This window comes from Aotus nancymaae, unplaced genomic scaffold, assembly GCF_030222135.1.
Source record: "Aotus nancymaae isolate 86718 unplaced genomic scaffold, 86718_ANA_hifiasm-v0.15.2.pri h1tg000049l, whole genome shotgun sequence".
Taxonomy (NCBI): Eukaryota; Metazoa; Chordata; class Mammalia; order Primates; family Aotidae; genus Aotus; species Aotus nancymaae.
The window spans coordinates 26,327,141-26,342,220 of record NW_026988463.1 but is presented as its reverse complement, the minus strand read 5'-3'; the positions used below and the strand labels follow the sequence as shown (position 1 = coordinate 26,342,220).

General features: G+C 54.3%; 1 protein-coding gene across 3 annotated transcripts in view; it reads right to left on the bottom strand.

The window, feature by feature from the left end:
• SBK1 (SH3 domain binding kinase 1) overlaps positions 1-15,080 on the bottom strand; it is a 61,169-nt gene that overhangs the window by 16,039 nt on the left and 30,050 nt on the right. The window contains exon 1 of one of the 3 annotated variants that reach the window (XM_064362596.1): positions 455-694. The exons of the other annotated variants lie outside the window; for them this stretch is intronic. Coding sequence (XP_064218666.1) covers positions 455-486 — 32 coding nt within the window. The 5' untranslated portion in view covers positions 487-694. Of the gene's footprint in view, positions 1-454; positions 695-15,080 lie in introns of those variants that run through there. 3 annotated transcript variants of the gene reach the window in all.

Here is a 15,080-nt window from a genome sequence, read left to right as displayed (position 1 = left end):
GCAGGGCTGGGCTAGAAGCCAGGGCATCTGCAGGGCAAGGTGCTGTCTTCCTCCAGCAGCCCCAGCCCCAGCACAGTGCAGTACAGATGGGGGTGGCTGTGAGTAACAGTGGCCGCTATGAACAGAGAGGCTGGGGGTGCTAGAACAGGTTGACAATGCCAACGGGGAGGAAAGTGATGATAAATAGCTGACACTGAGGGAACCCCTGTCATGTGCCAAGTGCCTCATGTAAATGAACTCATCTAATCCCCACAATGTCCTATGATACGGGGACTATTATTAACCCCAATTCACAGATGTAGAAACTGAGGCACACATTGGTCACGTCACTTGTTCAAGATCATCCATCCAATAGGCAGCAGAGCCAAGATTCAAATCCAGGCGTCATCACTCCAGTGTCCAAAAGCTTAACAACCATGCTTCACCGTCTTTAAAATGACAGAGTAAAAATTACCATTTATTGGCTGGACGTGTTGGCTCATGCATGAAATTCCAGCTCCTTGGGAGGCCAAGGTGGGTGGATCACTTGAGGTCAGGAGTTTGAGACCAGCCAGGCCAGCATGGCAAAACCCCGTCTCTACTAAAAATACAAGAATTAGCCAGCATGGTGGCGCATGGCTGTAATCCCACCTACTTGGGAGGCTGAGGTGAGAGAATCACTTGAACCCGGGAGGTGGAGAATGCAGTGAGCTGAGATGGTGCCACTGCACCCCAGCCTGGTTAACAGAGTGAGTCTCTGTCTCAATTAAAAAAAAAAAATTTTATTTTCTCAGTGTGCTCAGGCTTTACATTGCTGCTGTCAATCAATCTTCATGGCAGCCCCATTTTACAGATAAGGACACTGAGGATCAAAGGGGTTAAGCAACCCTGAACGTCCCGCTGCTCTATTCTCAGTCTCCGGTTTACAGTGCCAGGCCTCTCTCTAGTCCCACTGTCTTCAGCACCACAGGCGTGGACAGCACCCTGGCCTGTCCAGCATTAAGCGTGAGGCTGTGGGGAGGTTCCAGGAAGATAAGGAGCCAGACAGGGAGGAACTGCCACAGAATTGAAACCCAGGCCCCCAGGGCTGGAAAGGCATATATGGATGCCTTTCATTTGGCCATTCATTTGACCAAACTCTGAATGACATACACTTTGGCTGTGACTAACATTTTGCTATCACTATAAACAATAAGTAGCCTTGTACAGAAGTCATTTTGCCACGTGCAGGTGAATCCGTATGAGAAAAATCTAGAAATAAGCTGGCTAGGTTAAAGGATGAGTGTGTTTGGAATTTCTGGAGAGTGCCCAGTACCCCCCATCCCACCCCACAGAGCTGCGGCACTGAACCTCTCCCAGCCACATAGGAAGGGGATGCTTCTTGGTGAAACACAGCAGCTGTCACTAGCCCCCCTCACCCTCTCTTGGCCTCAGTGTCACTTTAGGACACAGCCAGACAGTCCCAGGAAGTTAATATGCTACCTTGCTATGGGGGAAAGAGTGAGTGTGGTAGCTCATGCCTGTAATCCCAGCATTTTGGGAGGCCAAGATGGGAGGATCACTTGAGCCCAGGAGTTAAGAGACCAGCCTGGGCAACATGGTAGAATCTTGTCTCTACAAAATTTTTTGAAAAGCAGGCAGGAGTGGTAGCGTGTGTCTGTAGTTCCAGCTACTCAGGAGACTGAAGTGGGAGGATTTACTGAACCCAGGAGTTAGAGGCTGCAGTGAGCTATGATTGCACCACGGCACTCCAGTCTGGGTAACAGAGCAAGACCAGGTCTTAAAAAAAAAAAAAAAAAAAAAGAAGAAGAAGAAAAAGAGAAAAGAAATGGTGAGAACAACAGGTTTCTCATTGGTTTGTATTTGTACAAAATAACTCTAGAATCAACACTAGACACTAGCAAGGTGCTTAGCCACCTCAGCACCCACTCTGGTCACTCTTCACTCACTCCCACCTGTCTGAGCCATCATCGGTCCCCTCTCAGCTACCACAGTAACCTCCTAACTGGTTCCTGCCTCCAAGCCCATTCTTGACACAGCCGCCAGGGAGCATCCCCTTACTCTCAGACTCAGCAGCCTCTACTGGCTCTCATCGTGTTCCATAGTCCTGACCATGGCTCTCCATTTACCCTCTGGCCCATCTCCTCCCTCCCTCTGCTCAACACGCTGGTCCCCCTACTGTTCCCTGAACACACCAGCCCCCTGTCTGGGGTCAAGTCCCTCTGCCTGAACAGATCTTCCCCTAGACATCCACAGCATAGCTCATTTCCTACAAGTTCTGTTCAAATGACACCTTCTCAACCAGGGTTGCCCTACTGCACTCCCGGCCCCCCATCCCCTGCTCTATTTTTTTCCTGATAGGATGTATCACTTTCTCAAGTATTATATAATGTACTGACTTCTGATATCTATTATGATTGTCTCTTTTCCTCACTAGAACTTAAGCAGCTGGAAGACAAGAATTTTGCTCTCTGGTCTTTTTTTTTTTTTTTTTTTTTTTGAGACACAGTTTCACTCTTGTTACCCAGGCTGGAGTGCAATGGCGCGATCTCGGCTCACCACAACCTCCGCCTCCTGGGTTCAGGCAATTCTCCTGCCTCAGCCTCCCAAGTAGCTGGGATTACAGGCACGCGCCACCATGCCCAGCTAATTTTTGGTATTTCTAGTAGAGACGGGGTTTCACCATGTTGACCAGGATGGTCTCGATCTCTTGACCTCGTGATCCACCCGCCTCGGCCTCCCAAAGTGCTGGGATTACAGGCGTGAGCCACCGCGCCTGGCCGCTCTCTGGTCTTGTTCACTGCTGTATCCCCCAGCAGCTAACATGTGCCTGGCGTATAGAAGGCACTTAGTAAATATTTGTTGAATGAATGAATGAACCTCTGGGAAGCATGGCAGGAACTGGGTGAAAGAGGTGGGGTAGACATGAAACTTCCTACTAGGTACAATCCACTTAGGTCTAGGGAGTAAAAGGAATCAGGGGACCAGACAATGCCAGAGGAATTGCCAGGGAGGGTTGCACCTGCCTGCCCACCTGCCTGGCACCCCAGAGAAGGGCCAGCAGAGAACAACTGGCCCCTGAATTCCCACAGTAGGGCAGCCCATGCTTAGGAAGGTGGAGGCATCTGGGAGCCCCCTTCACACCTTGCTCAAAGCGGAGCCCTCCCTCTATGTCCCGAGGTGGGTGTACCAGTCTGGCTCTCTGCCTTGTAACACCTTCCCTGAAGGATGTCACCGACCTTCGCATTTGTTTACTCCAGTGCAGAAATCTGTTCACTCAGACTCTCCTATTCGCTGCCAGAGGGTAGGGGCACCCAAGTCAGGCTTGCGAGATGCTTGGAAAGATTCCGGCCTCTGCTGCTGGTCCCAGGGAGCCCTGGCCAGCCCTTCCTTCTCTCCAGTTTTCCAATGGGTGAAATGAGCTAAGTTAGTAGCTCTGCCTTCATGTGGCACTATGAGTCTCAGGACCCTCTCCCTTGAGAAATGTCCCATGTAGCACATGCATACTTCCATACACAATAGCAGGGACAGGGCTCCTGGGAGCCCACAAGCCTCTAGATAAGGCCTCTCCCTTCCCTTGGCCCTCAACACAAATACAGACCCCAGCAAGTGTTCTATTTTGGCTCACAAGGAAGAGGAGGAGGAGGAAGAGGAGAATATTCTCAAATCCCCTCTTTGTTTTCCCTTTGGGGTATAAATCCTGGCTCCATCCTTTCTTAGCTGTGTGACCTTGGGCAGTTTGTGCCACCTACCTAAGCCTCAGCTTGCCCATCAGTAAAATGGGGCTGAGCATGCTCATTTAAAAGGATGGAGCACAAAGCAGGAGTCAGTAAGAAGTTGCTGGTCAGAGGGTCCTGGACCTTGGATCTGTCGTTGACTCTGCAGGTGTGACTGGGGAAGGCTGTCCTCTCACTGTGCCTTGCTTTTCTGTTCTGTAGATGGAGGCCATTTGGCTCTGCTGAATCTCACCCCGGAACCCGCTCAAGCCGGAAGGGACTGTGGGGATCACCTGACCCCGCTCCTCCACTTCCCATGAGGAGCTTGGGAGGAAGAGTCCAGACTTTCCCGAGATCAAGCTGCAGACACTTGGACCTTCTTCCTCACTCTGCCCTCCCCACCAGGGGCAGCCTGGGGTTCCTAGGGCTGAGCTCCTATCTGGCTCCAGCCTCTGCCTCAGCCTCCCCTCCCAGCTGGTGCACAGTCCGCCCCTTCTCGGGGCACATCTTTGGTAGCTATTAATAGCCTGTGACGCTGCCTGCCTGCAGCTGGTGCCCAGAGCTGGAACAGGCTCTCCAGCCTCTCCTGCCCTCCCCAGCAAGGCACTGTGGGAGGCGGGTGCCCTGGGTCCTATCCTCCTGGCTACTTGAGGGCACGGACCCCAGGGCAGCCCCCCGGGATGAGGCATGAGCTGGGGAGGTCTTTCCTGCCTGGCTGCCTAGGTGAGGCGGGTGGCCCAGCACTCAGGGGTATCAACAGGAGTGGAGGCTGCTGGGCATGGTGGGTGCCCACCACTGGCTGACAGGCAAGGGGACTGGGCTGAATGTCTACCACCAATGGACAAGTGGTGGTCTCTGGAGGGATGGCTGGGTGAGCAGAGGCCCCAGAAGAGATGGGCCCTTCTCCAACTGCAGCCCTCACCTCCTTCCCCTCCCTGAGCTCCTACAGGGGGATGGGACCAAAGACACAGCCTAGCCTAGGAGCCTGCAGTCCAGGTTCAGGCATTCGCCACCTTTTCTAGCCTGGAAGCTTTGGATCTGGCACTTACTGTCTCTGTGGCCCCATTTCCCCATCCTCAGTAAAGTGAGATAATAAAATAATGGTGCGGGTTAGGGTATTATTAGTAATAGCCAACATTTATGAGCCACTGAAAATATAAGCACTGTATATATATTGACTCATTTTAACCTCACGACAATCTCAGGAGAAGCTATTATTATTCCCCTTACATCCTTTACAGCTCAGGAAACTGAGACTCTGAGATAGGAAGCTTGGCCGGGCACAGTGGCTCACACCTGCAATGCCAGCACTTTGGGAGGCTAATGTGGGCGGATGGCTTGGGCCTAGGAATACAAGATGAGCCTGGGCAACACAGCGAGACCCTATTTCTACAAAAAATAAAAAAAAATGAGCTGGGCATGATGGCACATGCCTGTGGTCCTAGCCAGTCAGGAGGCTGAAGCAGGAGGATCACTTGAGCCTCCTTCCCTGAGCTGTGATGGCGCCACTGCACTCCAGCCTGGGCAACAGAGTAAGATCTCATCTCAAAAAAGATAAAAAAAAAAGAGACAGGAAGCTTAAGTGATGTGTCCTGTGTCACAGAGCTAAGAAGTCACATAGAGAGTATCTATCTGGCTCCAAAATATTCAATAAGTATTTGTTGAGCACCTACTATGTGCTTGGTACTATTTTTGGATCTGGAATACATTTGTGAACCAAACAAACAGTCCTGCCCTCAAAGAGCTTATATTCTACTTTGGAGGCACACAATGACAAAGATGAGCGCAGGAGATGTGTGTCAGACAGTGAGAAGTCCTCAAGGAACAGCAGAGCAGGCAAAGAGGCAAGGGAATTGTGGGTGGGAGGCCAGCCCACGGAGAAGGCTACACGCACATAGGCGCTGTGGCAGGTGGGCTCTCCTGGTAGAGGGCACCGTGTGGAGGCTCAGAGGTGGGACCTGCTGTATGCACAGGGATAGGGAAATGAAAGGCAGGAGATGAGAGCAGAGCTGAGAAAGGATAGCCATTGTCATTTGGGGACTCTGAAGCCACGGCAGGGACCCGGCTTCCACTCCAAGGGGGATGCCCTCCAAACCCTGTGGGATACACTGAACAAACCCTTCCTGAAGCCAACCCTCATTTCGGGTCTGGAGAGGCAGAGTGACAGCATGAACCTGACCCGACCAGACTTGGAGGCTCCGAGGCCAGCTGTGGCAGCGTCCCACATTACCCTTGGAGTAGGGCTGAGGAGAGGGTGGGGGACTTAGAGGCTTCTGAGGAAGGCCTGGGGCAGAGCTACAGATTCCTCCCTGGCACAGCTCTCACTGCCGTGGCCCTGTGTGAGCGGAAGCGTGGGGCAGGAAGTCTAGCCCTGGAGCCCCAGCGAGGTTCCACTGGGTCCATTTGTCTGACCTTGGCTTGTGGACCACGTGTTGAATGGTATCAACCAAGGCAGACTCTTCCCTAAATCCCAGCTACAGAACCTTGAGAAAACACCTTCACCCATATACCTCCAGTTTTTCCATCTGTAAAGATGGGTTAACTTCCCCGTTCTGCTCAGGGCTTAGAGGACTCACATGAAAAGCAAGCCCTCAGTGGTACAGGATGCCACTCACGGCACTTGACATTCACTCTCTTACTCCTCACAATGACCCTAAGAGGCAGGTACTAATATCATCCCCCTTTTTAATAGATGAGGGACCTGGGGCACAGAGAGATTAAGCACCTTGCCCAAGGTCACACAGCTGGGTCTAGGGATTGTGCTTTTTACCACTAAGCTGTGTTAACTGCGGGCCCCATTGTGCCTCCTGGAGACTTAGGGTCAGGGCTGGCAGGCACCTGAGCTCCCAAGGTGGAAAAGTCTCCTCCCTGCAAGGCCTCGAGCCCTGGCTCAGAAAGTCTCAAGCCTTATACTCACAGGTAGGTAAGTCCCTTCCTGCTACGGTGGGGCGCCCTAGCAGACCCAGAAAAGCTGCCCTGGAGGCAGTGGGGACCCAGCATGTGCAGCTTCTCTAGGCCCAGATCAGGAGGAAGAGGAGGACGGTCCCCTCCAGCCCCACCCCTGCCCTATCTTCCAGTTGGAACATCCTCAGCCCCTCCAGTGGTTCCCTGAAGCCACGGGGAAGGAGTGCTGGTGCAGTGGGAGGTCACTGTGGGTCCCAGGCCTGGACCGGCTCATTTGCATACCCTGGCAGGGCAGGACAGAGCCAACACTTAAGCAGCAGGCCCCGCTCAAGTGTTTCACCTGCAACAGATCCACTTAATCCTCACAAGTGGCAGCTATTATTATCTCTATTCTACGTCAGAGGAAACTGAGGCCCAGGAGATAACTGACCTGCCCAAGGTCATGCAGCCAGAAAATGGTGGAGGTGGGCTTCGAACTCAGGCACTCAGACGCTGGCTTCACATAAACCTTTGGGGGCCCTCAGAGGTGGGGGCGCAAATCCTGGCTCTGGGGTTAATGTGGTGCTGTCCTCAGGGCGAAATGAGAAAACGCTGTCCAGCACTGAGCATGTGACACTGAGAGATGTTCCATTGCTTCCTTTCCAACCCTGACGTTACATGATTTCCCAAGGTGGGGCTGAGCTGAACCTGTCCTCTCTCCAGGTGTGGCCAAGCAATGGTGGGGTGAATGGAGGGTGGCTAGGAAGGAGAGCGACTTCCAGGCCTAGTGGCTACTGCTTCCTGAGACCTGACAGGGGGAACAGGATAGGGGGAGAAGGGCGGGGTGCTTTGGGGAAGACTTTGGCCTGGGGCCCATCCTCCTGGGGCAGAAAGTCTCTAGGAAACTCTCCGGCAGAAGGCACAGCAGGTCACTCACGAGGAAAGCAGAGGCTGCAAAGGAAGAGGGCTTTAACCACAGAACCACGGCCAGACCACGGCCCCCATGTCCCAGCCCTCAGGCAGGATGCTAGGAGAGGCTCAGGAAGGGCCTCCACCCTCACCCCCACCCAGGGCAGGGGCAAGCTCCATGGCACAATGGGTTACTGCCTCCCAAAGACCCCTTCCCTTTCTTAGAGACAGAACCAGAAGCCTCTGCCTCCCTAGCCCAGCTCCCAAGGAAGCATAACTGTGAAGGCTCAGTCACCATCTGCCGATGCCCCATTTAATAAGGGCCAATAGTTAGTGAGCAGTTTTGATATGGCATACCGTGTCCTAGGTCCCTTTCATTCTTTAGCCTGCTTAATCCCCCTGATGTTCCTACAAGATAGTATTATCCCTGTTTTATAGACAAGGGCATTGAGGCCCAGAGAGGGTAAGTGCCTTGCTGAAGGTCACACAGCAGCTCAGTGAACTACAAGCCCAAGCAGAGTCCAGAGCCTGAGCTCTCCACCATGGTGCTCTGCCATCTCTTTTGACCTCAGGCTGCTGGAGACCTGTGTTCAGGAAGAGGGTGCATTCCCTTCTAGAGTCATGCCCAGTGACAAAGGCCTGCTGCTGGCCCCTGGCCCAGCTACTCCACAACGCCCATCAGTTTCATTTCTGTTTAGAAAATGTTGATTTTTTTTTTTTCTGAGATGGAGTCTCACTTTGTCACCCAGGCTGGAGTGCAGTGGCACAACCTCGGCTCAGTGCAACCTCCATCTCCCGGGTTCAAGCAATTTCTCCTACCTCAGTCTCCCTAGTAGCTGGGAGTACAGGCATATGCCACCGTGCCTGGCTAATTGTTTTGTATGTTTAGTAAAGATGAGGTTTCACCATGTTGTCCAGGCTGGTCTCGAACTCCTGACTGCAAATGATCCTCCTGCCTTGGCCTCCCAAAGTGAGTCACTGCGCCCAGCCCAGATTTTTGAGTAACTCCTATATCTAGGCCCCCAGCTCTCCTGCCAGACCAAAACTTAGACCAGCTTGGACTTAGTCCTAGAAAGTTAGAAGGAAGAAACTTAGAGCTGCAAGAAGCTTTCATCCAATTCCTCTCTGGACAGAGGTGAATGGAACCCTGGACAGCAGCCCTGCCCCAAGAGTCCTGAGCAAGACCTGCGCCTAGAATCAGGTCAGGAAGGGAAGGGAAGGACTCAGGTTTGCCGTCCCTGGGACATATGGGGCAAATGGGACAGAGAAAACAGGTTTTTGGTTGCTGGATGTCACTAGTTCAGGGGTAAGGGTGCAAGACGGGGTCAAGAATGGAAAGTGGAACCAGGCTGGAGAAGTTCAGGCTCACTTCACCACGTAACCCTTAAGACCCTGGATGGACCCCGCTCTGTGCATGTTCTAACTTGACCATGGGGGTGGGAGGGAACACCCGTGGTGCGGAATGCATACAGATGCAGGTTGCCCACCGAACAAAGATTTTTCGGGCTGGTGCGGTGGCTCATGCCTGTAATCCCAGCACTTTGGGAGGCCCAGGCAGGTGGATCACCTGATTCAGGAGTTCGAGACCAGCCTGGCTAACATGGTGAAACCCCGTCCTACTAAAAATACAAAAATTTGCAGGGTATGGTGACCTGTAATCTCAGTTACTTGGGAGGCTGAGTCAGGGGAATCACTTGAACCTAGGGGGCAGAGGTTGCAGTGAGCCAAGATCTCGCCATTGTACTCCAGCCTGGGCTACAAGAGTGAAACTCTGTCTCAAAAAAAAAAAAAAAAGATTTTCTTCTGGGCCTGCAAACCCAGATGCCAGCATCGGGGGCCAGGAGGTGACCTAAGGGAGTGAATGGGCTGCCTGGGGGTGGACTGGAAGGCATGGGCCCTGTCTGAAGAAGATGGTCATTCTCCCACTGTGGCCTGGGGTTGCCACATCATCTGATTTTTCAAGAAGATCCAAAAATCGGCGTTTGTATGTGAAATCCCCGCCCTCTGCTTTTTTTAGCGCTCACAACAAAGGCAAACATGTAAAATACACTAGACCAACAAAAATTGTCTATGGGCTGTGTTTTCCAGCACGTGCCCTACCATATGCTGGGCTCTGAATTAGACAATGCTAATGCCGTGTGGACAAGACAGACCTGCTTCCTGTCTCCTGAGCCGAGTCTAGACGTGGAGACAAACTCTCGCTGCACATGTAGACACACGCCACTACCTCCAAGCCACCAAGCCACCAACCAATCAAATTCAGTTCTCTACTACGTGCCAGCTCAGGTCAGCTCAAAAAGGGAGGTGGAGGCAGAAAACTGCTCCGGAGCCATCCTAGAGTGGGGCTTTTCAGGTCAGGGGAAGAGCACGTGATGGAGGGAGACAATTAGAGGACACGGAGGAGACGGGTTAGGAGAGGTGGTTTAGGGCCAGGCTGCGGGAGCTATGATTGTCTGACTCCGCAACTTGATTCTAAACTCAATGGGGAGCTACTGCAGGTTAGTGAGGAGGGGAGGTCTTGCTCCTTGTCCTCTTCTGGGCTTATCATGGTCACAGTGACTCAGAGCTCTGCTCTTCAACCTCTGGTTCCACTGCCTTGCCTGTGGGATGTGTGGCAAAGCCCTGGGCTTCTGGGAACCCCCAATGAGGGGAAATGAACTTTTTTGGTAATGGGTACAGCAAAAACCTGGATGTTTCTCCTGCCCAACTGTGATCTCCATCCGCCTTTCCAGCTGCAGAGAGGCTCACTCTCTGTCATTATCGCTGGGAAGTACCACACGCTTGCCCAAGGTCACCCAGTCTTCAGGGCACCTGGTTCCCCTGCAGTCTGTGCTGAAGGTTGCTGCCTCAACTGTCCTGAAATTGGCAGGAGGGGCTGCCAGAGGTCTGCCCGCACCAAGCGCCCCCCACCCTCTTCTCCTGCTGGTCACATCCTCGCCCTTGGGTCAGTGCCAGAAGCAGGCGGGGGTGGAGGCACTTGGTGCTGCTGGGAAGGAGGGAGATGAGGAATCAGCCACTCAGGCTCAGCCCTCCCAAGGCTGCAACAGGGCAGGGATCAGGTACTTCAAGTGTGGGGTCAAGAATCGGTCAGCTGGACCTGGCCAGGTCCACCTCAACGGCCCCATAGGACATGCCCAGGGGTCTGATGATCAGGAGACATCAGGAAAGGAGATGGGAATGAAGTGGGGAAAAGGACCCTGACTCTAGTGTGTGGTCCATCACAAACACTGGCAAAAGATTTGTTGAATGAATAAATGAAGGAACTACTGGCAGGGCTAGTTGTACCCTGGGTCTTGCCTTACGGAGCCTCAGTTTGTGCACCTATCAAATGGGTCCAGCATCACTGCTTGCCGGCAGAAGCCTCAGACAGAAGAGATTGGGGGAACCCTGGCAGCCCAGAGTGTGTTCCTTCCATGCAGTCCAGCCCCTTCTCAGGATCTCTGATTCAGGATTTCAGGGTACAATGTCCACCAGGGCCTCTTGGCTTCCCCATATGCCGTAGAGCCTGAGGTTCAGGACCTCACTGAGAGCCAGGCTGGGGTACGGCCATGTATACCACCTGGAAAGCCACAGTGAGACCCTGGAATTGGCCCTTGTTTGTCTGGGACACATGGAGCCAACCCTAGGTTTAATCTGGGTGTTTTCCAGGTTAGGAGGGGAAGGGAAGGACTTGGGTTTGCTGTCCCTGGGACAAATGGGGACATAACGGTGCCCTGACCTGAAATGGCTTCTTTATCTAGACTACCTCTCCTCTCCAGAAACTAGCACCTCACTCTGGGGGATGCTTACTCCCTCTTTGTCCCACAGGGAGTACTAAGTATGGGCTAGGTGAAGACCCCAGTGAGGCCTGGGGTCGGGCGGCGGAGTCACAGGGAAGATGAGATTCCCATTCATTCTCTCAAACACACCCCTTCCCTGCGCTCTCACAAACAAAGACACACACCCAAAGCCCCAGCCATCACCCAGGGCCACATAAGGCGGCCCCCCTCACCTGTGGGCACCCCCAAATTTTCCCCTTGTGGGGGTAGACTTCATTAGAAGCTCAGCTTGGCCATGGGGGAGGGGTATACACACTCCAAGGACCTGGGGTCCAACCTCCAGGCTCGCAGCTTTTGGGGGGACTCTCCGCCCTCTTCCCACCTCTCCATGGCACAAGGGGCTCCACCACTACTCCCCCATGGGGCTGGGGAGCTGCGACCAAGTCTCAAGGCTAGGGAGTGGGGTGGGGGAAGGGAGAGGAGGAGGGGGCGGCTCCTCTAAGCGAGACACAAAGAGACGTCCTTCAGCCTCGGCTCCATGGCGACGCTGGGGAGCGGGGAGCGCGCAACCCGATACTTCCTTCCCCACCTGCAGGGCTACGGGGACCTTGGTGGCCACTCACCTGCCGCCCCACACCTGGGCCCTGCTTACCTAGGCTGGGGCCGCGGGGACGCCGCGGCAGGGGGCCTGGGCGCCGTCGCGGTCTTCGTTCGCCCGGCCCCGGGGGCTCAGGGCGCCACGACCATGAACCGGGGTGCGAGCGGTGCCGCCAGCGGCTCAGTTGCCCAGTCCTGGAGCTTTGTGGGGCGTCCCCGAGGCTTCTTGCTGGTGAGGGTGTCTCTTGCAGTCTCCGGCTGCCTAGATTTGGGATTTCTGTGTACCGGAGTTGGGGGATTGGGATCCCCTGATCTAGGGGCGTTCAGAGCTGGGTCTTCTTGTCTTGAGGTGTGGAGTTGTAATGACCGGATATTGGGAGGGGGTTTCCGCAATCTCGGCCTGAGGGGCACTGCGTTCTAGGTCTTGGGGGGGCCCAGACTGAGGAGGGGGAGTCCTCGCAATGCCGTAGGGGGCTCGCTGTCTTCTAAATACCGAGGAAGTCTCCTCTTTCCCCGAAGGGGAGTCGCTCCGTGTCGGATCCAGGAGGGCCCCCCTCTTTCCCGAGGTTCGCCGGATCCTGGATGTGGAGGGGGGCTCCCCGCGCTCCTCGGCTACGGGGGCTTGCTGGGTCCCGGCCACCGGCGGCCGCTGGGAAGAAGCCCCTCAGCCGCTGGGGGGCTCGGTCGCCGCCGCTACGAGCAGCCCGGCCCTGCGCTCCCGGCCCCCGGCCTGGCCCGGGCTCCGGCTGCGGCTCCGGCTCGCGCTCCGCCTGGTGCTCGGGCCCCGGCCCCGGCGCCCGCCCGGGCTGCGCTCCATCGCGGCATCGCGGCTCCGCCCTCCAGCCCGCGCGCACCTGCCCGCCCGGCCCGCGGCTCCGCCCTCCGGCTCGCGCGCCGCCGCCCGCCCCTTTGTCCGCCCCGCTCGGCGCGCGCCCTCGCGCCCGCGCGCTCACCCGCCGCGCGCCGCGGGGCTCAGGTTCTCCTGGCGCGGCGCCCCCACCCCCTTCCGGCCGCGCTGGGTCCTAGCGCCGGTGGCTCCCGAGCTGGCTCCCACTTTCCCCCCGCCCCCCGCCTTTTCTAGGTCAGAGCCCACGAGGGGGCGAGAACGAGGTTACAGAGGGCTCGGGGGAGTCTGAGAGGGTCACCTGGTCCAGCTTCCTGGCCCCTGCGGGACCAGACTGCCCCAGACTGTCCCGGTCTGTGCTTGTGGGGCGGAGCCTGTGTCTGTTTCAAGGAGGGAAAACAAGTCCAGGTTCTGCATTCGGATATGCATTCACTTATCCATGCGTCCGTCTGTTCCTCCGCCTGCCTGCCTGCGCATCCATCCATCCATCCATCCATGCATCCTATTTCTAGCGAGACCTCAGAGAACCCACAGTCTTCTTAGGGAAGAGGTCATAAACCTGGTCCGGGGGAGGGGGGTGTCCTATCCAACTGAGGTCGCCTTTGCGATCCCTGCTGCAAATAGGCAGTGACTAGTCCCGGAGTGCAGCTGGGAGGAACTGCTCGCCAGATAGAAGGGGAGAAAGGAGATTCTAGGCAGAGGTAGCAGCAGGTGTAAAGGATGTTGCATTGTCTCTTTGATAACCGGAAACTGGTGGCCTGGGTGAAGTGGGTGGATGAGGACAGAGATGAGACCGGGACAGCTCGTCCTTCCAGGCCCTATTCTTTCTCCTCCCTGCAGCTCACTCTTTCCCTAGTGAGAAAGCCCCCAAATAGGACGCCTTCTCTGTTTCTTCCAAGTTTTTGATCAGGCTGTTTTCTCAACCTAGCGTAATCCTTTCAACCACTCCGACTGTTTCCAGAGCTTTCGGAGCCAGGGATTGCAAAGTCAAGTACCTACAGGCACAGACATGAGCCACTGGGGTCGCGTATAAGTGATAGGGAGGGTGGAGAAGAGGGGAACTGGAGACGTCGTGGGCTGCGCGTGGGTGGATGATATTCAAAGAGAAGCAGGAAATCCATATCCTAATATGAAATCTTCCAACTTTTAAATGTTTGAAACGAATTCCCCAAATTCAGAAATATTGAATGGGCCAAATGAAACACACTTTGGAGACAAATCTGGTCCCCAGGCCATAGGTTGGCGGCCCTTACCATTGAAAATATTGTTTCGGTTCTTAACTGGTTTGCTTCCTGCCTCTGTCTGGATTGTCTTTTTCCTTTTCTTTCTTTCTTTCTTTTTTTTTTTTTAAAGGCAGAGTCTCGCTCTGCTGCCCAGGCTGGAGTTCAGTGGCTCAATCTTGGATCACTGCAACCTCTGCCTCCTGGGTTCAAGTGATTCTCCTGGCTCAGCCTCCCGAGTAGCTGGGACTACAGGCATGTGCCACCATACCCAGCTAATTTTTGTATTTTTAGTAGACACAGGGTTTTACCATGTTGGCCAGGATGGTCTCAAACTCCTGACATGAAGTGATCTGCCCACCTCCACCTCCCCAAGTGCTAGGATTACAGGTGTGAGCCACCAAGCCTGGCAGTTGTCTTATTTCTAGAATCCAAGTCCTTTGGGATCATCAGCTCTGTAAAATACAAATGGGGTTGGGTTGCTGTCTTACATAAAACCGCCATGGACTTCCTGTGTACCGTCAGGGTAAAGTCTAACCTGATCTCAAAGCCCTTAACCTTTAGAGCCTGCTCTCCATTCCCCTACAGAGGACCTCTCTTCTCCATTCAGCCTTGACTTCAGCCACACTATTATAGGACATCTGCCTCTCTCTTTTTTTTGAGACAAGGTCTCACTTTGTCACCAAGGTTGGAGTGCAGTGGTGTCATCATGGCTCACTATAACCTTGACCTCCTGGCAATGAAGTGATCTTCCTGCCTCAGCCTCCTAAGTAACTAGGACTACAGGTGTGCACCACCACACTCAGTTAATTTTTGTATTTTTTGTAGAGATGGGGTTTTACCATATTGCTCAGGCTAGTCTCCAACTCCTGAACTCAAGCTTTCCATCCACCTCAGCCTTCCAAAGTGCTGGGATTGCAGATGTGAGCCATCGCTCTGGCCCTGACATCTGCCTTTTCTTTTTTTGTTGTTGTTTTTTGAGATGGGGTTTGGCTCTTAATGCCCAGGCTAGAGTGCAATGGTGCCATCTCAGATCACTGTAGCCTCTGCTTCCTGGGTTCAAGTGATTCTTCTGCCTCAGCCTCCCGAGTAGCTGAGATTACAGGCATGCACCACCACACCCAGCTAGTTTTTGTATTTTTAGTAGAGATGGGTTTTTGCCATTTGGCCAGGC